The following is a 24,742-nucleotide window of genomic DNA, read 5'->3' on the forward strand; positions in this document are numbered from 1 at the left end:
TAAAGCACCTCGTTGGGGTGGTCTATGAAGCGTGACTAATGCGTTTTAGGGCAGTGATGCGGACACCAGCACTAAAATGTGTTAGTCTAACCCCAACCCCTGATACGTGGTATCTGGCAGTACAGCTGGTTATTGTTAATGATACGTGGTATCTGGCAGTACAGCTGGTTATTGTTAACGAATGGAGCCAGATTCAGAGTTCCCTCACTCAGGAATGGTGAACAGTGGACAGTCACAAACCACACACTGCAGCTCAACGGCCCCAGCACTGGGCTCAGAATTCACTACGTGGATAGAACTACTGTACTCTACTCAGGATAAAGTGTCACTCGAAATGTCACGCAAAAGGCAAGATGTCAGTCAGAAGCCATGGAAATGTCACGCAGAAGCCACGGAGATGTCACGCAGAAGCCACGGGGATGTCACGGAAAAGGCAAGGAGATGTCACGCAGAAGCCACGGGGATGTCACGCAGAAGCCACGGAGATGTCACGCAGAAGCCACGGGGATGTCACGCAGAAGCCACGGAGATGTCACGCAGAAGCCACGGAGATGTCACGCAGAAGCCACGGAGATGTCACGCAGAAGCCACGGAGATGTCACGCATGCTGAATGTTTACAGATGAGAGTGCCTGACCGAAGCGCCCTGACCCCCACCTCCACCCCCCCGTACCTGAGCGCCCCCAGCGCGGCCGTGTACTCCCGGTAGCGGGCCTTCACCACCAGCAGCTCCTCGGGGTCCACGGGCGGCGGCACCTTGAGCCTCCCGGCCTTGGACTTGGCGGGGGGGTCGTTGCGGGACTTGCGGCCGCGGTGCGGGGTGAGGAGCGGGGGCCGCAGCTGCAGCAGGCGGGGGGCGGCCCGCAGCATGTTCCACCGGGAGGACAAGCACCAGGAGGCCGCCATCTTAGGCGGCACGGACCGGAAGTGCGCCTCGGGTCAAAGGGCAGCGAGAGGCGGCGGCCATCTTAGAGTGTCTATGACATCACTGGGGGGGCCGGGTCTGGGGGTGCGGACCGGCGCCCCCCAGGATGAGAGGCTCCGGGTTGGAATGGTTTCCGTCTCTTGAACCGGCGGCGGCTGCGCCGCTCCAGACCCGCCGCTAGAGGGCGCCGCGTGCGTGTCCGTCCTCTAGCTCTATCACCCAGGGCGAGTCCAGGGACAGCGCAGCACGCGGCAGGTATCGACAGAGAAGAAGGACGAGAGCAGGGAGAGCTGTAGGCAGCGAGGGCGGACTCGAACTACAAGCGCCATAGACATCAAGGACGGACTCATGCAGGAGGCCCTTACACAGGGGTGGCTCCAGACAGAGCTTCAGGGGCCCCGACCCGGGGCCCCTTATATGTGTACAATAGTGCCATAGCATTGTGCCCGTCGGTGTTTGCTTCCCTGCCTGCTAAGCAAGCATCAATTATTGGACAGAGAGGAAACATTCACGGGTGCAAAGGTCAAGAGAGGCAGAGGAGCAGCAGCTGAGACCTTTGGACAGACAGGAAAGGTGCGGCTGCGGCAGGAGAGAGGTGGATACTGTGAGGACAGGCTGCAGAGAAGCACCTCTAAGTGGCTGGAAGATGCATGTCTGGAGCATGAAGTGACAGCAAGAGGCCAATGAGACTCCCTGAGGAAGGATACAGCAAAAGAGAGAGGCCACTGGGACACCACTGTGGAAGGATACAGCAAAAGAGGGCCACTGAGACACCCCTGTGGAAGGCCCAGGCGTATACACGTATACAGTGAGAGAGGCCACTGAGACACCCCTGTGGAAGGCCCAGGCGTATACACGTATACAGTGAGAGAGGCCACCGGGACACCCCTGAGGAAGGATACAGCAAAAGAGGGCCACTGAGACACCGCTGTGGAAGGATACAGCAAAAGAGAGGCCACTGAGACAACCCTGTGGAAGGCCCAGGCGTATACACGTATACAGTGAGAGAGGCCACCAGGACACCCCTGAGGAAGGATACAGCAAAAGAGGGCCACTGAGACACCCCTGTGGAAGGCCCAGGCATATACACGTATACAGTGAGAGAGGCCACTGAGACACCCCTGTGGAAGGCCCAGGCGTATACACGTATACAGTGAGAGAGGCCACCGGGACACCCCTGAGGAAGGATACAGCAAAAGAGGGCCACTGAGACACCGCTGTGGAAGGATACAGCAAAAGAGAGGCCACTGAGACAACCCTGTGGAAGGCCCAGGCGTATACACGTATACAGTGAGAGAGGCCACCAGGACACCCCTGAGGAAGGATACAGCAAAAGAGGGCCACTGAGACACCCCTGTGGAAGGCCCAGGCGTATACACGTATACAGTGAGAGAGGCCACTGAGACACCCCTGTGGAAGGCCCAGGCGTATACACGTATACAGTGAGAGAGGCCACCGGGACACCCCTGAGGAAGGATACAGCAAAAGAGGGCCACTGAGACACCGCTGTGGAAGGATACAGCAAAAGAGAGGCCACTGAGACAACCCTGTGGAAGGCCCAGGCGTATACACGTATACAGTGAGAGAGGCCACCAGGACACCCCTGTGGAAGGCCTCGAAGGATATAACAAGAGGGATGCCACTGAGACACCCCCTAGGAAGGCCTCCAAGGAAACAGCAAGAGAGGGGCCACTGAGACACCCCAGTGAAAGGCCTCCAAGGAAACAGCAAAAGAGAGGCCAGTGGGACACACCTGTGGAAGGCCTCGAAGGATACAGCAAAAAGCTGCCACAGACCCCTCAGATACTAAACTACTGTACAACCTGGATATATAGTGTTTGTTGTGTGGCAGCAGAAAGGTGTGCTGGAGGGACAGATGGACCTGCCTACCCCCATCTGGTGGGTGTCCCACCTTCTGAATCCTACTAACTCTAAAGGGCTCCCCAGACTATAATTGGGTCATCCTCTTTCAAGTGTGCACCATCCTCCTGATCTAAATTATCCTCAGTGCCTTAAATAGGATCACCACATTAAACATCTGACATCAGCTCGTTCGAGAGGAGACCACTACACAATTGGTGGTACTTCAAGGAGAAACCCATGAACTGTACTCTCGTGGCTCATAACCATACAAGAGGACGCATCGAGGACATTGCTGCAGGAGGAACAAGATGCCAGAGATCAAGATCAAGAGTGTGGCATCCTGCAGCAGCCAAGATGCCATACACAACGCGGAGAATCTACTGAAGGCAGACACCTTTCACAAATGGAGAGCGAGCAAAGCCGGCAAGAACGAGGTTTTAGTGGTGTTGCATCTGGAGAAGTCCGAGAAGATCCACAGTATAGAGATTGGAAATGAAGGGTCTGCCTTTATAGAGGTGCTAGTCGGTAACTCTATATCCACCAGCAAAGAGGGTTTTGAGGTGATCCTGCCCCCATCACCCTTCATGACCAGGACTGAGGCCAAAAATAGATTCAACCTGAGCCGTTTGCTGATGTTTGGCCCAGATGTGCTGGTGAAAGAAATAGCAAGTAAGACATGGGACAGAGTGAAAATTGTGTGCACGCAGCCATACACCAAAACCCTAGCCTATGGACTCTGCTTTGTTCGATTATGTTCCCCTTCTGAGTCCAATGAAGCCTCAGTCCATCCCTTCCCTCAGTCCAAAAGAAAAGGGGAATGCTTCAGTAACTCAGTGAAAAGCGCTGCATTGAACTATCTGGACAGTAAGCCATCCTGCTCAAAAACCAGTCCCACACCTGCTCTCCCTAAGAAAATGAAGACAGACTTGTTTGTTTCACACATTGAGACCTCTGTCCCCGAGCCCCATAAATACCCAACTACGGTGAAGATCAGCCAGAAAAAGGAAAAATCAGGCACAGAACTGCGTGCGCTCTTAAAAGGCACAGTCTTGGTCCTGAGTGGTTTCCAGAACCCCTTCCGCACTGAACTACGTAATAAGGCCCTTGCCATGGGTGCCAAGTACAGACCATACTGGTCTCAAGATTGCACCCACCTTATATGTGCATTTTCCAACACTCCAAAATACAGCCAGGTGAAGGCCACGGGAGGCATCATCGTGCACAAGCAATGGATACTGGACTGCTACAAGAGGAGGCAGCATGTGCCGTGCAAAGAGTATCTGATGGATTGCAAGAATTCCAGTACAAGCGATTCGGAAAGCGAGGATAAAGTACTTCAGAGATTTGACTTGTCAACCTCAAGCCATGAAGCTGAGAGCATTAGCTGGTCCTGACCAACACAAAGAAGTACTGTCCATGCAGTGAATTAAAAGAGCATCCTAGTAGCCCAGGATCAAATTCCAGCTTCTTGGTGGAGGAAGACAACAGGGTATTAACAGAGGAAGATGTAGCATAAGACAGCGCAGGCAAGACTCCCTTCAAATTCAAGAAGAGTAGCTAAGAGGGAGTGCAGAACAGATTTAACAGGGTGGGAAGGGGGAGAGAAGTGGCCAAGCTACGCACAGTGTAAGCTTTTGGAGAAGGACACTTATGCTGGGCAGGGGATGGTAACAGCTAGTTAGATCATTTGACCACACAGATTCTCCCAAATTTCTATTGTAGCACTTTGTGATCCACAAAGTCATGTCACATCACTGCATTCAAGATAACTCGTTTTTCTATTCTTATATCAGCAGCCGATAATGGCATACTTTCCGTATTCTGTCTTCTAGAACTCTAACCCCCAGATGCATTAACAACCCATTTTGCGATTCCTTAATAGCGAAAAATACCGATTTGCTATTAAGAAATAGCAAAATGGAATGCATCAAGAAATCACAAAAAAAAGCAATTTCTTAGAATTCCTTAATTGCGACTCGCAAATTGCGAGTCGCAATTAAGGAATACCTCCCCATTCATTCCTATGGGCCTAGAGGCCCATAGGAATGAATGGGAAGACAATCTCAATTTCAATCGCAATTAGCGATTCGCAAATTGAGATTGCAATTTCAAGGGTGCAGGGGTGTCCAAAGGACACCCTGTTGCACCCCTGAAATTGATCCGTGCACATATGTTGCGCACACACATGCCCTTAGTGCATGTGTGTGCGCAACATGAAACTTTGAAAAATGCACTTTAGTGCATTTTTCAAAGTTTTTGCAAATTACCATGAAATTGTACTTCATGGTAATTTGCGCCCCCTATTAGCGAATTCGCTATTTTTAAAACTCATGCATTGCATTTAAGGAATCTCAATTTGAGATTCCTTAAAAACAAATAATCGCAATTTAGCGATTTCTAAAATTGAGATTTTTGCATTTGGGATGGCATCCCAAATGCAAAAATACCGGTCGCAAAGGGGCAGATTCTTAGAATCTGCCCCTTTGCGAGCGGATTTTTGTTTGATGCATCTAGCTGGTAGTGTCATTTAGTGCCAAGTTTAGCTCTAACCACACAGATACGATGTTGGACACTAGCTTTTAGAAGCTGTCGCTGGGGAGAGGAGTTGGCCTAACGGCTAGGGTGGTCGACCTCAAATCTGGGGAACTGGGTTCAAGTCTCTGCAACAACGCTGAACATCCTGTGATTCTGGGCAAATCACTCAATCTCCCCATGCCTAAAAAATGAACGTGTCCTCATGTAATGCAACTGGTGCTATGTAAAGCGCTCTGATACCTGATACCTTCGGGTTAAGTTTGCGCGATTTAAAACTTTTCTTTTACTCTGTGGGTTTCACTTCATACTTCACCCATTTTCATTTCTCTTCCCAGTTGTGGTGATCCTTGGGGATGCCTGTTATGCCAGCGCCCCATACTCTTGTTTGATATCTACCTGTGTCCAAACATCACTTGATCCAGAGCTTTGGGTCATTATTTCACTATTTTACAACCAATACTTTATCTTCAACTTGAAACTAACGCAGACCAAAACCACAAATTCTCTGCCTGCGTGGTTGCTATTGAGGCCTGTTTGGAGACAAGTTTGTTACAAGTCAGTCAATATTGAACAGTTGTTTTTTACTTTTGGCCAAATATTCTCTTGCCAAACCCCATGCATACCCACCTCTTAATTGTTTTACTCATCATCTCATTACCCGGACATGAGCAGTCACTCTGGGTTTCTCTGTAATCAGCAGATCTCCCGCCTTCCCCATAAAGATAAAATCTCCACAGAAAACAAAAATAGAGCCTCTTCTCTAATTCACATTGAACATGATAATATCATTAGTGAAAGACCTGTCGATGTAGCACGACCCTATTACGCGGAGCATGGCGACTCAAGCTATTTAGACATCAGGCGATGGAATACAAAATCACTATAAGGAATGACATATGAAAAAAGAAGTGAATATCTACCGGAAAACGTCTTTTCTTATTAACAAAGTTACAATGAAAGAGTTCAACTGTGAATACCAGTCCCTGCATAAAAGTTAAAGGCATCACTATATACTCATTATGGTAGGCACCGATATATAAGGATTTGAAGATTGCGTTGTATATTAAGGATATTGAGAGAACTGCTCATGATATAAACTGAACACCACTATTTGGATAACTACTCTGATATATCAGAGAATTATCTAAATAACTGCGCCTTCTGATTCATATGTTAGGAAACTACGTCTTCAAACTATGCCTGGTCAGACATAGAAGATACCCTGTAACCACTAGGGCAGGAAGATAAATTCTGTTGGTCCTGAGGAAGGTGGTTTTAACCCACCGAAACGCGTAGACCTGGCGTCTTAGTCACCAATATCATCTGGACTACCTCCATTGCAGAAATTAGTTGTTGAATGTAGTATGTTTCGTGGGATGTATGTATAAAGAGTGATTGTTGGTATATGTGTGGTTATCAGGGTTCACCTAATTGATTTCTTTATTCTTAACCATCTGTAAAATGTATTGTATACATTTTAAATGTTTATATAAATTGTGAAATGATTTTTGATAGAGTGAAAATACTTAATTCAAATTATATGAAGACAAGAAAATGTTTACATATATAAAAAAAATAAAGAAAATAATGAAAATGATATAAAATCATGGTATCTGTGTTATCTAATCAGGTTATTTAGAAATGTTTTTTGAACCATGTTGAGTGTAAAATTATAAAGCCATAGGGGAACTTCTCGTGTTCTTGTACGTTCAATTTTGTCCAATGGTATAAGTCAAGACGAGATGGAAAAAAAATCTAAAAAAGATAATGATCTCAAGTTAAAGATTACATAAAGAATGGATGGCCTAAGTTGAAACCTGAAATTGAATAACCTAAAACTATGTGGGGTTCAAACGCTGAAATGAGTGTGCAGGTTGACAAGGTACTTACAGGTTCCAAGATTATACCACAGCTAAGCCTCAATAGTAAGATTGTAGATTTAGCCCATTGAGGGCATCTTGGTAGAGGCTTGATGAAGAGTCGAGTAAGAGAACACTATTGGTGGCCAGGCATGAACACCACTATTGAGTTAAAAGTAAGAAATTGTTGGGAATGCGCATCTAGTGACAAAGTCAAAGTTACATACAAATAAAGTAATGCTTTTACCAGATAAGCCCTGGTGTAAACCTGTATTGGATATTATAGGATGTACGGTGCAAGTGTGGATGGGAAATGTATTTGTAACTTAATTGATTATCATACTTGATGGATTATTACTCGCATTGTTCAGAATACCACAACACAAGCAGTTGATTTTTTGTCTTACATATTTAACGATGGAGCATTCCTGCAATATTAGTAACAGACAACAGAGTAAAATGTACATACAAAATTATAAAAGCGTTTCCAAAAAACACATTCAATTGTTCTCCATTAGGCAGCATTATACTGCATCAGAGCTAATGGGCTTGTGGAAAGAATAAATAGAGTAATAAAAGAATGGTTACAATTGCAAAGAATCAATGGTATACCAGAATAAAAGCATTATCTGGCATGTGGGCATACAGAACATCACCTAATTCAATCACAGGGGTTTCTCCTTTTGCATCCCTAAAAGGGAGATATCCTGGTGCCAAATTAATGGCTTCTTAGTTATTGCTTGAACAAAATGTACCTACTAACACACGCCTCAAAAATCATTAAAATGTTGCTAGATCTGCAGGTCTAGTGACATGAATAATCTACTCGACCTAACTGTAATGTGCGTGACCCCTAATCTGGTCTCAAATTGTGTGATCCTATCAAATATTTTATTTTACAGAGCCACTTTTTTCTTTATTATAACAAATGAGAACACCTTCAAATATACAAGATCAGTATTTCTGCTGTACAAAGAATGATTTCCTTTAATTTAATAGACAAAACGTTTGCTCCTTATATATTAAGAATCTAGCCCACATATAGGGTTACAGTTAACCCCTGACCTGCCTCTTAGAAAATTAATAGCATTGTCATCAGGCCGGGGGGTGGGGTAGGAATGCTTCTCAGTTCATGTTTAAAAACTAACTTTTAATAAATGTATGATTAAAGCATTGATTCGGTAGCGCACTGTAATTTACAAACAGCATATTTTTCATTGAAATTGCCACAAACTTTCCCACTAACATGCAGTTTTACTGATAAAACTATATAGTCTATAATCATTAATCTGTGGAAAATGGGTTTCAGCAATATTGTTTATCATGTCCACATCACCAAGTAAAGTGTTCTGATTTGTTCATTTGTTTTCATCCTCTTAAAAACTTTTTTTCCATCACCCAGAATTACAAAACAGTGATTTTATAACTACTAAAACATATTTGGAAGTGTATGTACAGTTAATTTAAAATCTATTTAAATATTGTTTGTTAGAAAAAAGACCCGACATCCTCCAGCCCTTCATTTCACAATCTTTGTACAGCACGATTGTCGGACAGTTCACTTCCTAAACTTCCAAATTTGCGGCTTATTTTATCCTGGAGGTTGTGTTTACTATTCTTTCTCCGACTGCAAATTGCAAGACATAAACTGACATTTGACCTCTGTCTCTGAATGCAGAGCAAATGTGCCAAGATAAAAACAAGATTTAAAGGCATAGGGCCAGATGTAGGTGGCCATTTACCGGCCGGTAAATGGGTTTTTGGGATGTAGGGGGCCAATTTTACCGATTCGGTATTTTTACCGATTCGGTAACTTCTAGATGTAGGTGGGACTCTTCTGAGTCCCAAAGGCCTTTCAGATTCGGTATTTTACCACCCAATCCAATTGGGTGGTAAAATACCGAATCCAGGTGTGCTTGCACATGTGTGCATGCACACCTATGCCATGTGACAGACAGACATGCCCTTAGGGCATGTCTGTGTGCCACATGGCACACATGCCTGTATTTGGGGTGCTAGAGGGTGTCAAAGTGACACCCCCTGCACCATTGCTGGAATCGGTATTTACTGATTCTGTAAATACCGATTCGGTAATGCCCATTGATTCCTATGGGCTTCAAGGCCCGTAGGAATCAATGAGCATTACCGAATCGGTATTTACAGAATCGGTAAATACCGAATCTTAACGATTCGGTATTTACCGAATCTGTAATACCTACATCCCCCCCCCTCTATTTTACCACTTCTTAAATACCGAATCGGTAACATTCGGTATTTAAGAAGTGGTAAAATAAAATTACCTACATCTAGGCCATTATTGCTCATTCATGTTCCGAGAGAACAGAACATCTGTTATTTATCAGCTCACCAGAATGGGCTAGTAGGCCTTGATGAAATCTGGCTCGCCATAGCGTGCGGGCAAGTAGATTTATTAAGGCCTGTAACAGAAACACTTTAATAGAAAAAATAAGTAGAAATCAGAAAAAATATACTGCCAAGTACAATGCAGGATATGGTGCAAAAAGCAAAGAACGGAAGTTTGGGGATATCGTGCAAATAAAGTGGCCTTTTAAGCATGATAAGGAATTATTGGTTTACTTTTCAACAAGAAGGATTGTCGAAGAAATGTGGTGAAATTAGACAATGGACAAAAATGGAGTATAGATAGACTTTGCGGGGTCCAAGAAAAAAAGTGATTTTGCTATAACAAATGAAGTACACGGAGCAGGGAGTGCTATTAGGAAGTGAAATAGAATAACAAAACCACCAAAATGGTTGGATCAATAGAAGTCATAATTCCATTGTACTTCGGGTGTGCGGTGTACCATCCTATACTGCTTATGATTGGTTCAGTTTACACTTGTACAATTTTAATTGTCTCATTTACACCTCTATTTTCATTCTACTATATAGATCAACATTCTAGAATTGCTATACATAGAATTTGTTCAATATATGTATACCTTGTTAATTGTTGCATCATTTTAAAGTTAGTGTCATAACTTCCAAATTCATTATATATATGGATTTACTGTATTACCTCCTTTGTTTATTTCATCCATAGGAAGGAGATGTGTTATATTCTATTGCATTTGCCATTACATTTTTACTTGTATAACTGAATTGGGCCATTCCACTCCACATGTATGGTTTTGTCACTCTTAGAGCTCTGTGAACCTGGAGTTCTAAATTTGACAGTTGGAGCGGGAGGCTGCAGTGAATGGGAACTTTTACACCCTATGCACACCTGATGTGTTTTCTACTTAAATAAATCAACTTTTAAAGACTCACTAAAACGTGTCGTCTCTCATAACACTAGTGAAGTAGCTAAGAGAAAATATGAAGCGCTATAAAAACATTAGCAATAATTCAATCTTCACAGTATGTGTATGAAACATGTTTTCTGTCATAACCTCATAACGTTTTGTTTTTTAGCCATTAGCTCTTTTAACTGTGGTTCCTGTAAGTTTTAAATTCTTATATTTTAAATATGTATTTTCAGTAAAGTGGAAATGGGTAAAGGAAAGACTGATGGAATCACTATCATTAATGCCAACATGCCACTGTATCTTGCAGCTCACCTCACACACATTTCATAAACAAAAGTAAGTGATACGGCTGCTGTAAGAAATGGGGATGGCCACTTCTCCAGGGGGTAGCACGGAACCGAGTGGGCAGGCCAACCTTATGAGGACATGTGAAGCATCCACGCAGTACCCACATACGACTCACCAGGCACACCACAAAAGAGGCAGGACACCAGCTTGAGTTGGAAAATTAATAAGTTCTCTATTGACTCCATCCTGCAAGGGTAAACATAACATAGGCCGTAATCACAACAAGGCGCTAGCGAGCGCCAGGGCAGTATATATAATGGGGGGATTATTTACATGGGAATTGGGAACAAGGCTGAAACGGTAAATAAGTCCATAGTGTCCCGCTGAAAGGTAAGAATGTTAGCACTTGGCAGGTAACCTCAGCGACATCAATATGAGGGAAGAAAACACTTGGCGTGGAAGCCCATTAAGCATAAAATCAAACATTAGGGGTAATAACCCAAAATAGCTGGCATTGGCGTCTCCTGCAAAAATATGAATCACCCTGCATTAACATCAGGCAGGAACACCTGTAATAAAACAGCAAGGTTTGCTCATTAGCATGGGGCATAACACGGGGCCCGGAATAGCATGTCAGGCCAGCATAGGGGCACGCCGGGCGCCAACCTGTAAGAAAAGACACATTCACTTGCCCGGGGGGCACAAAAGCATACCATCAACCATCAGGTGTAAGACATCAGTACAGCTTGGGCATCAACATTAGGTATAGGTCTCCATCCTGATGCGGGACACCTGTCATAAAAACATCAAGGCTCCCTCATTGGCATGGAGCATCACACTTGGCCTGGGATAACCCGTCAGGCCAGCACGTTGGCAACACTATTAGCATAAAGACAGTAACCTCAGATAGCTGTAGGCTGTGAGTCAACAGCTTCCTTTATGCAGGCCTAAACATTTCGGGGAAAATCAGGCGACAGGTAAAAATTTGCATTTCATTGAGCATATCACTTGGCTATGCATATCGAACCTTTCCCTGGGGGCCACTACAACATTCTACCCTTCCCCCGTGGCCTTTATGATGAGCAGGGGTCTCTGTAGGCAGTTCAGTAGGGCCTAACTGGTATCCTGTGATTAACTAATCCCCCAGCAGTCACTAGCGGCCTTTACCCGTGTTCTGGGCACTCGGGCCCTTATCAGTTAACATGGGGGGCGGACACCGACCCTGTGTCCCGTTGCCATCTCCACCCTCCACACAGTATACCGTCTCCCACACTCACCGGGCTTTGGCTGTCCTGGCGGGATTCTCCTTGGCGGTAAGGGGCAGGCACCAACAATGTGCCTGGAGGCCCCTGCCGCACGGCGCTGGACTCGCGGTGCTCTCCCCCACCGGGGCCCCGCCTACACTCCAGCAGCCTCTCTCCTCACGACAGCAGGGCTCCCTCTCCCACACGGAGCCCTGCAGGTGACGCGCCGCTCTCCTCTTTCGGTTGCGGGGCTTCCCTATCCAACGGGGAACCCCGGGGGTCACTGGCATCACCTTCTCGTTGCCGCGGCAGGTGGGGGCTCAGACCGGCGGGGTGGACTCCCGCTCCGGTCGCCTCAATTCCTAGGATAAACGTGGCTCCCTCTTCACTACGGGAGCCCGCAACACCTCCGTCGGCTTCGCCCGGGTTCCCTCTGCCTCACCGGAACCCGGGGTTTTGCGGCAGCTTCCGCGGGCTTTCCAGGCCTCTTCCTGCTGCCCGGCTGGGCAGCCAATCCGCGCGCGGCCTTTTAGGGGTGTGGCCGCGAGGCCCAATGGCTGCGCGGCAAGGGCGGGGGCGCGGCCAATGACGCGGCCGGGCGCCCCCTTCACGTGGGCAGGTCGAGGCTGGCTTCTCGGGCCTGGCACGGCCCCTTCTTCACTTTGGGGGCCCTCCCTCAGCCCCGTGGGCCACCGCAACAGTCTCCACAACAGCGGGGGAACTCCCCACTCTTGCGCCGGGCCGCGGCGGTGATTTCGGCAGCGATAAGGGGTAGGCTCCCTTTTATTAATTATTTATATTGCGGCAAGCGCGCCAAAACGAGGGGTAGGTTCCCGTGGCGCTATTCCCCTCACAGTTCCTTCAGGCCACACAGCCCCAGCGCTTCTCTTCCCACAGCGCTTGGTAGGCAGTCCAGGGGCAAAATATCTGAGGCAGGACAGCAACACTGGGATCAGCACGGCGCTTTAGGATTATAGCGCTTAGGGGTACAGACAGTCCCAACCATCAGCCTCAGGGTCACGCTCCTCACCTCCTGGGGGGAAGGGTCAAGCCCACAGCACTCCTCAGGGGAACACTCCTCACCTCCTGGGCGCCTCTTTCACGCAGCGCTGGCGTGGTTGAAGGTCCCAACAGCGTTAGGGACCTATGGGGGGGGGCCTCCTTCGTCAGGGGCCCTGGGGACAGTAGAGGGGGGTTGGAGGGGTGCAGGGCCCAGCACACAGGCCCAAGTGGCGGTAACACCTCGCAGCAGGTCCCCTCACATTCCTGTCCCAGCTCTGTCTGACTGCATGGTGGCACATCCCCCTTACTTATACCCTCCTCCCAGTCAGTGCCAGAACCTTCTAGAATGTTAGGGGCAACTGGTCTAAACTGGCTCAAGGGGAAGGGTTGAGCACCCTGGGTGCCAGGCTTCCCTCCAAAAGCTAGGGGTGGCTGGGTAATAATATCTAGACCGCTGACCTATGGCAGTCAGGTGGCCAAACCCATGGCCATGGCATCCATTTTAAATATAGAACATTTCAGTCAGGTGCATTTCTAAAATGGGTGGGGGTATTTCCTGCACACCATTTCATGACATTACATTTTAAAACAGGGCAACTCTTACCTCTCATGGCCTATACAATAATCGTTACCATGGGGGAGACATCCTAGACAAGGGGGTCAAAAGCGAAAAAATTTTGGGGAAAAGGGCCAAGTCCAACAGCTGCCCAGGTTTAATTTGACCTAGGTGTGACATTTCCATCTTTTCAGTGAGATGATGTGTGCCATTTCACTGCCACATGTGAAACTCAATGAATCAGAATTGTATTTTGAATGAAAGGAATTATGATCAGGCTACACTTGAATCATCTTCTGTGTAACATGGACAAAGAGCTCCTTTATTTGGGACTGTACAACCTGACCGGTGGTCTAGCTGTTGACCTGATAGACGTCCTTCTCTGCATTCCCCTTCGGTGATGGTTAAAAATCATGAGGTCAAATTTGATGATCAGTTGTCTTCTCGACCCTATGTGTCCACAGTGGTTGGACCCTGTTTTGATCTCTTGTGCTCATACCCCTATTACATCCAGGCTGGACACTGCCAATGTTCCCTCCCGGGGCCTTCCAGATTACTTGATCAAGCATTTTCAGACTGTTCATAATGCTGCCGCTCGGCTCATTCTCAAACTTCCTTTTAGGACACCGGTTTCCGCTTATCTAAGCTCTTTGCACTGACTACCTGTAAAAAAGCGTATTCTTTTGAAATCTTTGGTACTGGCCTTCATGGACTTTTTGTTGACTGATTGCAACCCTATATTCAGGCTAGAGGTTAGGGCTCGGCTCTCCTTTGCTGTGGTACTGAGAATTAGGCAGGTTGGAAGGGTTGTTTGCACCTTCTTCCTTCTTGTTGCTCTTACATAGAAGCTCCCACTTGAGCTTCATTCACTCTCTTCGGAGCTTTCTTTCGAGGATAAAATCAGCCATAACTGCAATTCCTCTTATCTATTAGTCTTCTAGCGCTAGGCTACTCTTCGGAGCAGCTGTGCGCTATATAGGTTCCTATGATGATGATCCTGCATGTAATCAGACAGATCTCACATTTTGGCCCCTTTTTAGGTCTCGCTGGCGAGATCTTATGTTTCAGAGTAGCGATGCTTAAATCCGCCCCTCTTCTCCATTGGCTGGCCTGCTAAACATCGGCCAGCCATTGGAGAAGAGGTCTCTGTGACGAACTCTTTTCGTTGTAAGCCCCGTCCTTTTCGGATTGAGGGGCGTGTTTTTATCGTTTCTTTCTCTAAAGAAAAACACGCGCCCCAATCCGAAAAGGGCAGGGCTTACAGACTCCTGCTGCCCATCTGCCCGCGTCTCCTCTGTGCGTCTTCGCCCCGGGGCCCCCTCTCTCTCCTCCCTCCATCTCGCACCACAGCCAGGCGACTGCCCTGGCCGGGAAAGGGCCTCCTCGCTACTCCGCCGCTGCTCTGGTTCCACCTCACCCCTCCTCACCTAGTGGTTCCGTTATAGTTCCTCAGTCCGAGTCGCTGGCGAAGATCCGGGTGCAGGACCCACCGCTCCGGCAACCGCCAGCAGCAAAGCAGCAACCGGAGGCCTGCCCAGCAGCCCGGCCTGAGTTGCGGCAGGGAGACTGCATGGGCCCTGCTCGCCGCCGCTCCCAGTGGAGCCCTGCAGAAAACCCCAAAGGCGTCAGTGCTCCCCATGTGTCCAGGCGCCGTCCGTCTCCCCGCTCGCTGTGTTCAATGTTTAATAAAGGTGCTTTGAAGATGCACCGAAGCACACAAAACCTTATCCCAGTAATTGAAATACATTAACCAAACCCAATAATTTGTACGCGAAAATTGATAGTAGGGAAATTTGGAATAAAAAATTCAAATTATGCATTTCATAAAGCTCTCCCCTCTGTGTAAAACTGCATTCCCCGCGAGGAAACATCAGCGCTCAGGCAATAATTGAATAGGGAAATCCGCAGACATGTTCGGCAGCTGTTGGGGAGACAGGTTACTCGGCCCCACACTGGGAGAAAATGCCAGTGTTTTGGAGTACTGACGAGATGCTGTGCTTATCCGTGAGTTGTTTATTTAGAAAAGCAAGCGGCGCGCATTCACACCAAGAGCTCCTGGCTCTTGGTAATTGCGACGGCGCTGAAGGTGAGTGAAGGCTGAGGGTTTGTTTATTGTGCTGCGACGCAACACCGCCGCAGGTAAGCAGGGACCTGGTAAGGGACTTATTTGCCATCTCTCGTGACGGTTTTCGCTGCGTGCAGAAAACGTGCTGTGTCTCCCTCCCTCCAGCCCCGTCTCTATTTTTGAAACCACACTCCCACAGAACAGGCTGGACCATGAAAATATCTGAGAGAATAAAAGGAAATAACAAAGGATTTTAGACCTGGCAACATAGGTCAGCGATATAAGGGATGGCTGCAGTTATCTATCTGTGACCTGCAGGTCGCAGGGTCAAGGTCAACAGTTGTTTTCATTCTTCCAAGGTTGATAAATAGAGAGCTATTAAATGGGATACAATTACAATTGGTTAAATGGGCTTATAGACGGCAGAACGGTACTGCTGAACACTATAAGACCATAATTAGCCTGTCTGGAATTCGGTTAAAACCGACTCTCCCCGACAGTACACCTCCGGATGAAAATCAGGTGACCTGGTTTAAACCGAGTGTCACTGATTTTCATAGCTGGCGTGGGCGGAGATCAGCTGTTGTGCTCTGCCGTCTGTTTTACTGCGGCCGCACCCGAGTACTCCACAGGTCTTTAAAAAGACCATTCATTTAATGAGGCTTTGTTGTCTGTCGCCCCTTCTCAGAGTCCCTGGGGGCGGGGTTGAGCGCAGAAACATCTTCATTGCTTGCGGTGTTGTCACATGTCTGGTAGCCGGCCCTGCACCAGGGAGCTGGGAAGCAGACACCTATTGGGCTCAAACAGGCTTCAGTCCCTTCCCCCCTCCGACCTCCCCCCCCCCCATAATGTGTCAGCCCAGGCTGAGCAGCCTCCAGGGCACAAACAAAGACACGTTTTTGATCTGGCAGCCACACCCGAGTAGTTAACAGCTCTTTAAGACCATTTACTTGTTAATGAGGCTTTGTCCGCAGCCTCCAGTGACTTTCCACAAGAGGTGGCTGGAGGCATGCCAAAACCAATGTCTAATAGTCACTTTTTACTTGAATTGCTTCTTTTTGATTAAGCACTTTATTTTGTGTGTAGTTTTATGTGCTGTAATACATTAATAGTGAGCAAGATTGCATTTTGAAAACACGGCGCGAATCTTCAGACAGAAAGAAACCCTTGACCCGTTTAGCTTTCCTGATGCGTTACTTTTATTTAACCAGTGTTGTTGAACGATTTAAGAAAATAAAAAGGATAGGGGTGTGCAACAACAATCTCGAGCAAAAACCAGATGGTATGGGATCTATTTTTCAATGTGTGCCACTAGATTGGATGCAAAATTAGCAAAACGTCCCCACCTTATTTAAATGTCAAACACGCACAATCATGTCACAGGAGACAGGCATGCTCTCATGTTCATACAGCCATTGCGTAATCAATCACGTGGTTTGACATTAAAATAAATATACTTCCAAGGCGCGTGCAGTATTCCCATTATGAGACACGCCGGGCAGGTGGGGTTAAATAGCTTGTGCCCGGATCCACATCATCCCTCCTTGAATATTCCACACAGCTGCTCGGTGATTAACAATGGACGGCTGGGTGCTTACCTAATGTATTTGTTTTTTCATAACCGTTTTGATACGGGGAACGCGCTGCCTGCCTCCAGTGACTTTCCACAAGAGGTGGCTGGAGGCATGCCAAAGCCCTCATTTGTAAGGATGTGTCAGTGTCCATAGCACGGGTTTCACGCCATTGGCCCTCATGATCATGTACTAATCTGGCTTCAATCCCTTTATTTTCCCACACAGGGTGTTATTTCCATTTGACTCATCCCTACATGAGTGGCAATGCGCTGTCCCCACGGTTGTCTTTACGACCCCCTAACATTCTTTTACAAGTCCCTGGCAGGTCTCCTACACACTCTGGAGTGGGACTGTAAATGATACATATGCGGATCAGAAAACTCAGCATGTGTGCCAAAATAAGTGGCAGGGCAACAGAAACCCCGTGACCTGGCTGCCGGAAAACCCCAAAGAGAAGCAAACTTTGTTTCTTTAGAAAGTTAAAAGAAACCCTTAAAACGTTTTCCAAACTGCGGAGCACTTCCTCCACACTAATCAACAAAGAGTCGCCAGACTTTAAATCATCATCAAAAGCACAAATGTCCATATCCTCTGTGCACTGGCTGAGACTGCACTACAGACACTTTGCATGCCAAAAAGCTCTTCTCTTTTGATATCATCTCCAGCACTACATAAACAGCAGGCTAGAGACAGTCGGAAGAAGGGCAGTAGTTTGTTGATGTCAGAAAAGTGCTGCCGGTCCCCGGGCTGATAATGGAGCAGCAGGTGGCTTGCGGAAATGTAGAGAGCAGTGGCATTAACCAGGTTCGTTGCAGACGCTGCTGCACCGAGGGGATCCAGGGGCAGAAGAAATGCAGTCAGGCGGAGAGCACCGGGCCCCGAGGGCAGCCCCGGCAGCGACACCCCATGCAGCAGTATTTTCCATGCTTGATGCATGCATTTGGAAGCAGTCAGTTTCTCAAATGCCCAAAGGTAAGTTCCTATGCCTCAATAATTCGAAGTGCAGTTGACAGTCTTTTTGGGATCTCTAGTGCGCCAGACCTAAGAACCCAAAATTTGTGAGTCTGTGCCCCACCACCCTTTCTCTTTGAAAATGACTTATTTCCCTGTGCCCAAGAACACTGAAAACTTAACAGTGTTTTGATTTAGCACAAAGCATGTACATGGATGGTTACTAGTGTCCTCTATAAACTGCAGGTGAACTATTAGGATACAGATGGGATGGCACCACCTTCTGTTTTGTAGTATACCCTGGTGTCATTTCTGTGAATGTGGTCTGGTAGTTTTATTTTGTTTCTGGTGGGAGGGAGGGTTAAAGCCATAGGAAGAATAACAATGTGATGTATATGTTGAGTCTGTACTTTACCCACACCCTCTGTCCGTTTTTGCAAGAAGAATCAACTATTTTTGATAATCAGAGTAAATGGTGGAAAATGCACAAAATAAATTAAACCCTTAAAACTTCACCTAGTTGAAAAGAGTTGCATTTAATACACAGGCCCATAAAAAGAAAATAATTCCTCTTTGAAACGACAAGACTGTCTGCCATACACATACTAAACTAAAATGACCGTGACATTTAATTAAGAAATAAGACAACATATTTTCTCGCTCTCCCGCCATTTTCTTTTGCCCACAGGTACCTCTCCATGTAAAGAACACAGAGCCAATATTAGTCAATTAAAAGTCCCTACACAAAAACGTCCGCGTAACTGTCAATAACACACTCAGTCAAATCCAAAAGCTACAGTATATTCATCACCAACTTTATTATGAATTGTTTTGCTAAAAGAAAAATGATTGTTTTGTTAAAACCAAACAAAAAAGACAATATTTTGACCGCCCAAGACCAGTTCGGTGTCTGTAACTGGTGCATCGACAGACGCAGGACATCTAGATTTGATAAAACTGTAAACCAGGTCTTGTTACTTGGTAGAATTCGTCAGGACACCCTCCCCTTCAAATAGCTGACCGCCTACTCTCTCTTTGAGAGCATCTTTTTTTTGAGCCTTGTGTCTACATAACAAGTACAGGGGTACATTTCCATCTTTATTTACTACTTGAGCTAATTCACTTGTAACCATTTAAAGTATGTTGTTAGTTCAGGAAGGCATTCTCTCACGGCTCCAAAACCACAGGTCTATCTAGTTTAAAATTCGGTAATGGTGACTTGTTTGAATAAGTGTCTGGCATTTCCATAATTTCCTTATTATGTACAGCACGCTAATTAGTTGAAGTGTGCTTATTACTAAGGAGAAATCACACACTAATAAAGATGAAATTGTCTTTCTCTGGGCTTATTGCAGACCACCCGGCCATCCTTCACGCCAAGAGTGGTGCTGATGTCCAGCAGGCGGGGGCTGGGGTAGATGAGGGGAGCAGGAGTTTGATTTATAGTAGTGCTTCTTTCTGCTCGCACTTTGCTGGTACTCTTCGGTTGTATTTATCTGATCATGTTGATAGGCACCTCCGGCTGAAATAGCAAACCAGTTATCATTCTTTTACAAAACATGTTTTTGTAATCAGTGTGATGCTGCAATGGCAAGATGTCAACTTCACAAACTCAAACACTTAAAGCATAGACTCTTCCATAAACCTTGAAAATAACAGCAGGAGAGGATGTAGTCTAATGGTTAGGGCCGTGGACCTCAAATCTGGCGAACAGGGTTAGAGTCTCGGCAATGACGTTCAACATCCTGTGATTCTGGGCAAATCACGTAATCTACCCATCCCTAGCAAAAATGAATGTGCCCTTGTGTAACGCAACAGGTGCTCATGTGAAGCGCTTCAATACCTTCAGGTCAAGTTAGCACTATATAAATCTGAGGGAGAAAAAATAGCAGTGAAAACCAGCCTAGCTTAACTCAGAGCCGTGCCATCATGCTACATGATTTGTGAGGAGTGCCCAAAACCATACACATGTCATGCTCTCACTTTCTTGAAATGACAACACATTGATTCTAAATGAACTATGAGAACTGCCTGCGTTGCCTACAACGCCAAACACCCCCAGAAATCTCTAATTTCCAAAAAGTTCTCTCTGTACTCCGCAGTTCAAGAGGTGTGCCTTGCACAAAGCCTCCCTTTTCAGGCAAATTTCTGAAAGTGCTGACTTAACCTTCGACTTGTCAAAATGTATTTGGAACTCATATACACTGTACATAGACTGTCTATATACCATACATTAATGAAGAAAGCAAGCAATAATAAAAGCAAAGAGTTCCATAAACACCGGTAAAACACTGTTTCAGTTGTTTTTTATGGCGCGAAAATGAGTAACCACTGAAAAGCACTGTTTTTTTGAGGTATTGAAATCACTGGAAAACACTGAAAAAACACCACCAGAATTTACCAAGATTAGAAACTGAAAACAGGAAATCCTAACCATAATATTGTTTTAGGGACTATGGCATACCATTTTGTATCAAATATAAGGATAGATATTCCAATTCTAAGCAAATTAGTAAAGTCAGATTTCGTAAATCAGTATAGTTTGAAGGCCACGGCACACAGGGAATGATTGAAGCTCCCCCGCCCCGGAAATCTGTGTGTAATGTCGTGCAAATGGTGCTCTTTAATTAACAAAGTCCAGTCAACTGCTCACAACATTTTAGGATTTAAAAACTTGTTTACGAGGAGTTTTGAGAATACTCCTGCAATGATTTCTAGTGAAAAGTAGAGCTACTGTCCTTTTGCTTTCAAAATATTCCAACCTTCAAGCTATGTCACGCACATACACTGCCTCACCCAACCTACTGAGATATCACATTGAAATTAAAACCTCTGACTGTTAGCTACATGAAGGGCTTTGCAGCTAGCACCTTAATCTGTGTGGCTCTGTGTGTTGGTGTTTGGCTCTGTGTGTTTGTGTTTGGCTCTGTGTGTGTGTGTGGCTCTGTGTGTGTGTGAGGCTCTGTGTGTGTGGGGCTCTGTGTGTGTGTGTGGCTCTGTGTGTGTGTGTGGCTCTGTGTGTGTGTGAGGCTCTGTGTGTGTGGGGCTCTGTGTGTGTGTGGGGGGGTTCTGTGTGTGTGTGGGGGGCTCTGTGTGTGGGGGGCTCTGTGTGCGTGTGTGGGGCTCTGTGTGTGTGGGGGGCTCTGTGTGTGTGTGGGGCTCTGTGTGTGTGTGTGTGGGGGGCTCTGTGTGTGTGTGGGGGGGGCTCGGTGTGTGTGGGGGGCTCTGTGTGTGTGTGGCTCTGTGTGTGGGGCTCTGTGTGTGGGGCTCTATGTGTGGGGGGCTCTGTGTGTGTTGCTCTGTCTGTGTGTGTGGCTCTCTGTGTGGGGCTCTGTGTGTGAGTCTCTGGCTCTGTGTGTGTGTGTGGCTCTGTCTGTGTGTGTGTGGCTCTGTGTGTGTGTGTGGCTCTATGTGTGTGTGTGGCTCTGTGTGTGTGTGTGTGGCTCTGTGTGTGTGTGGCTGTGTGTGTGTGGCTCTGTGTGTCTGTGGCTGTGTGTGTGTGTGGGGCTCTGTGTAAGTGTGGCTCTGTGTGTGGGGCTCTGTGTGTGTGGGGGCTCTGTGTGTGTGTGGCTCTGTGTGTGTGGCTCTGTGTGTGGGGCTCTGTGTGTGTGTGTGGGGCTCTGTGTGTGTGTGTGGCTCTGTGTGTGTGTGGCTCTGTGTGTGTGTGGCTCTGTGTGTGGGGCTCTGTGTGTGTGGGGGGGCTCTGTGTGTGTGTGTGGGGCTCTGTGTGTGTGGCTCTATTAATCAACTAGTCACTCTCTACTAACTATTAAAACACCTTCAATGCTATGGAGATTTTCTCCTACGCTGAAGATCCTAATTTCCCATTATTCATGACAAGGTCAGCTCGTCATAAGCACACGTTCAGTGTACTGCATGACGAGCTGACCTTGTCATTAGCATCGAAGAGGTTAAGCACTGCTAATACTCTCTACTACTCTCCAATGCTTACCTATTGCCATTGTAAATGACAATACCATATATTTATCGGTTTAAAAAAAAACAATAAATGAAAAAAATGACATTTGCAATGCCAATATCTCTAACTTTAACAAAGACGAGACCATTGCATTGTAAATGCTTGTTTATTTAATAGCCAAGAAAGTACCTTAAAAACTGCTGCAAGGCACATGACTGAGTGTCTCATACAAACTCACTAACATTTTTGCATTCTCTAACAGGGAGGTTCTGGATGGATTTGTGGTCCCATCATAGACTTAATCCCACTGCTTTCTAGGGCAGTTTTACACTGACAATAACAATGGACAGCCTCCTATCCTACATAGCTGACAAGCGGCCTCATGAGCAGAAATGTACGAGCCTGGCTAATTAAAATGACCAATCGAAAGCTTTGCAGATAAGCGTACAGGTGCTGGGCAGATCGAAAAAGAGGTATATGTATAAGAAATGCATTTATTTCTGCTAGGTTGTGCCTTCCACTTCAGTCATGGTTATTACAGGTGAGATGGCTGGTCTGAGGGAGGCTGGGAGAAGTCCAAGCTTGCTGTCGTCTGTGAGCTGAGACCCTCCCCTGATAGCAGTGAGGCCTCCAGTGCACTGAGCACGCGGTCACTTAAAGTAACCTGTTCGCCTGCTGCGTGCTCTGTGCAGCAGGACAGCTCTCAGAGCTCCACCTGCCTTTACATCAGCAGAGTGGAAAGAGAGCACACACCACAAGTGTGTTTATCTACAGTGACAGGAAGCTAAAGCTGAGTGCCTGTCTCTGACCCCTAGGGGGCACCACACATCTAAATGACTCAGGAAAGCAATGAAAACCCATGAGAACTAAAGAGTTAGAATGGACCCCTGCTGCTCTCTTAACAACTATGGACTTCTATGGAGTTCATAAAAGGATGGCGCGTGCATTTCGTTTCAGATGACACGAAAGCAAAGTTCATAAACTACAATAAGCAAAAGCGCGACATTGCCTCGAGGACGTTGTTGTCTATGTAACATCTTTTTAAAGTGTTTTGTTCTTCCTAAATCGACGAGCTCCACCTATGAATCTAAGGACTCATTTTGGAGTTAAGACAAATGGGAGCCAAAAAAGGGGAATTGAGTTAATGTTGCTTATGTACAGTCAATTTCAAACAAACTATAGGCTCAGTTGATGGATCTCAGGTAGTGTGGAGAAGCGGAGAAATTAACGATATAAGTCAGTATATCCCGAGAAGCGTGGCACTTGGCAGGGCTGGTACTGTGGTGTGCAGGCGGTGCTGCATGTCGTGTTCGTCAGCCCCAGGAATACGCAGGACACGATGTCAGTACAAAGGAACGCTTTATTAGATTCTTGGTACAGCTGCTGTGTCCCCTGACCTCACGCCTCGAGGTCCTCCCTGGAATCTGTTTGTCCCTTCCTGTCCCTCCCCTGGACCGGAAGCGGTGTCCGGTGTCCTTTGGCCTCTGCCCTCTGCCCAGGGTCCTAGTGTCCCTGTCCTGGGCATGACACTGCAGAACCCTGGAGAAGTGTAGCACTTGGCAGGGCTGGTATGGTGGTGTGCAGGCAGTGCTGCAGTACCCTGGAGAAGCGTGGCACTTGCAGGGATGGTCACAGGCAGTGTCGGATTGGCAGTACGGGCAATCGGCCATTACCTGAGGGGACTGGGGCGAAGGCCATTGCAAATAAACTTCAAACATTTGCGTGCATCACAGTGGGACATCTTCCTGTGGCGGTGCTCACATGCTGTAGAATTTCAACCCTCATCTTGGACCTGGAGTAAAGCACGCTTTGTGACATCATTCCGTCATGCCAGCGTGCGGATATTTTGGGAGTACAAATCTTAGTCTGCCTACACCGGATACCGGCTAGGATTGTCATCACTGAAACTGCTCCCTGTCGCGCTCTTGTTGACTGAGAGGCCGAGGTTTGAACTCAAACATTGTGAACTTATTTTATGCTCAAGTTTCTGTGCTTGGCATTTCTTTTGAATTCTGGTGAGATTTTCATTATATACTGTTGCTGATTGAGGTACTTGCTTGCTTCGTTTGGCCTTTTGCAGGATTACTTTAGATTCTTGTTTGACTGGTCATGGCCACTGCCCAAGGTGTCATTCAGCCGCCACCTTTCCTTCAAAAAGCTGAAAAACCTGAAGTCAAATGCGTGGAGTGGCACAGGAACTTTGAGAACTATTTGACTGCCATTGATGCGGACAAGTACTCTCCTCCTAGGAAGATGGTTTTATTATTTAATCATTTGGGTGTGGCCGGTCAGAAGGGTTTTGACAATCTTAATCTAGTTCCTGCACCTGGAGGAGAAGGTGCTCCTTAGAATCCTTATCTTGAAGGTAGAGAGAGGATGAAGAAACAGTACCCTGACAAATCAAGTGTTTTGCTTAAGAGGTTTAATTTTGCAAAGTGCAAACAATCCAGTGATGAATCAGTTGAAGACTATGTGGCTGCCTTGAGAGTCTTGGCAGGGAAGTGTGAATTTGGGGCAAATGTTGATGTTTATATACAAGATCAATTTGTGTTCTATTGTTTTTCGAAACAAAATTAGGAGTGCCTGCTCACGTGAATAATCCCACTTTAGCAGAAACTATAGATATAGCCAAGAGTATTGAGAGATCCATTTTAACCTCGAAGGTGCTGTCCAGTCAACCAGGGCAATTGTAG

The 24,742-nt window shown here is 46.5% G+C and overlaps 1 protein-coding gene and 1 pseudogene across 3 annotated transcripts in view; one reads left to right on the top strand and one right to left on the bottom strand.

Annotated features, from left to right (window-relative positions):
* MRPS26 (mitochondrial ribosomal protein S26) overlaps positions 1 to 970 on the bottom strand; it is a 42,928-nt gene extending 41,958 nt beyond the window's left edge. The window contains exon 1 of one of the 2 annotated variants that reach the window (XM_078678835.1): positions 673 to 970. In XM_078678835.1, coding sequence (XP_078534961.1) covers positions 673 to 905 — 233 coding nt within the window. In that variant the 5' untranslated portion in view covers positions 906 to 970. The remainder of the gene's footprint in view (positions 1 to 672) is intronic. The other variant, XM_078678836.1, reaches the window with a different exon arrangement.
* Positions 971 to 1,364: 394 nt separating this feature from the next.
* LOC144821603 (DNA repair protein XRCC1 pseudogene) lies at positions 1,365 to 4,697 on the top strand (annotated as a pseudogene). The gene has a single exon (XR_013608394.1). The product of XR_013608394.1 is annotated as a DNA repair protein XRCC1 pseudogene (transcript).
* Positions 4,698 to 24,742: the final 20,045 nt, after the last annotated feature.

Source organism: Lissotriton helveticus, chromosome 2_2 (assembly GCF_964261635.1).
Source record: "Lissotriton helveticus chromosome 2_2, aLisHel1.1, whole genome shotgun sequence".
In the NCBI taxonomy this organism is placed as follows: domain Eukaryota; kingdom Metazoa; phylum Chordata; class Amphibia; order Caudata; family Salamandridae; genus Lissotriton; species Lissotriton helveticus.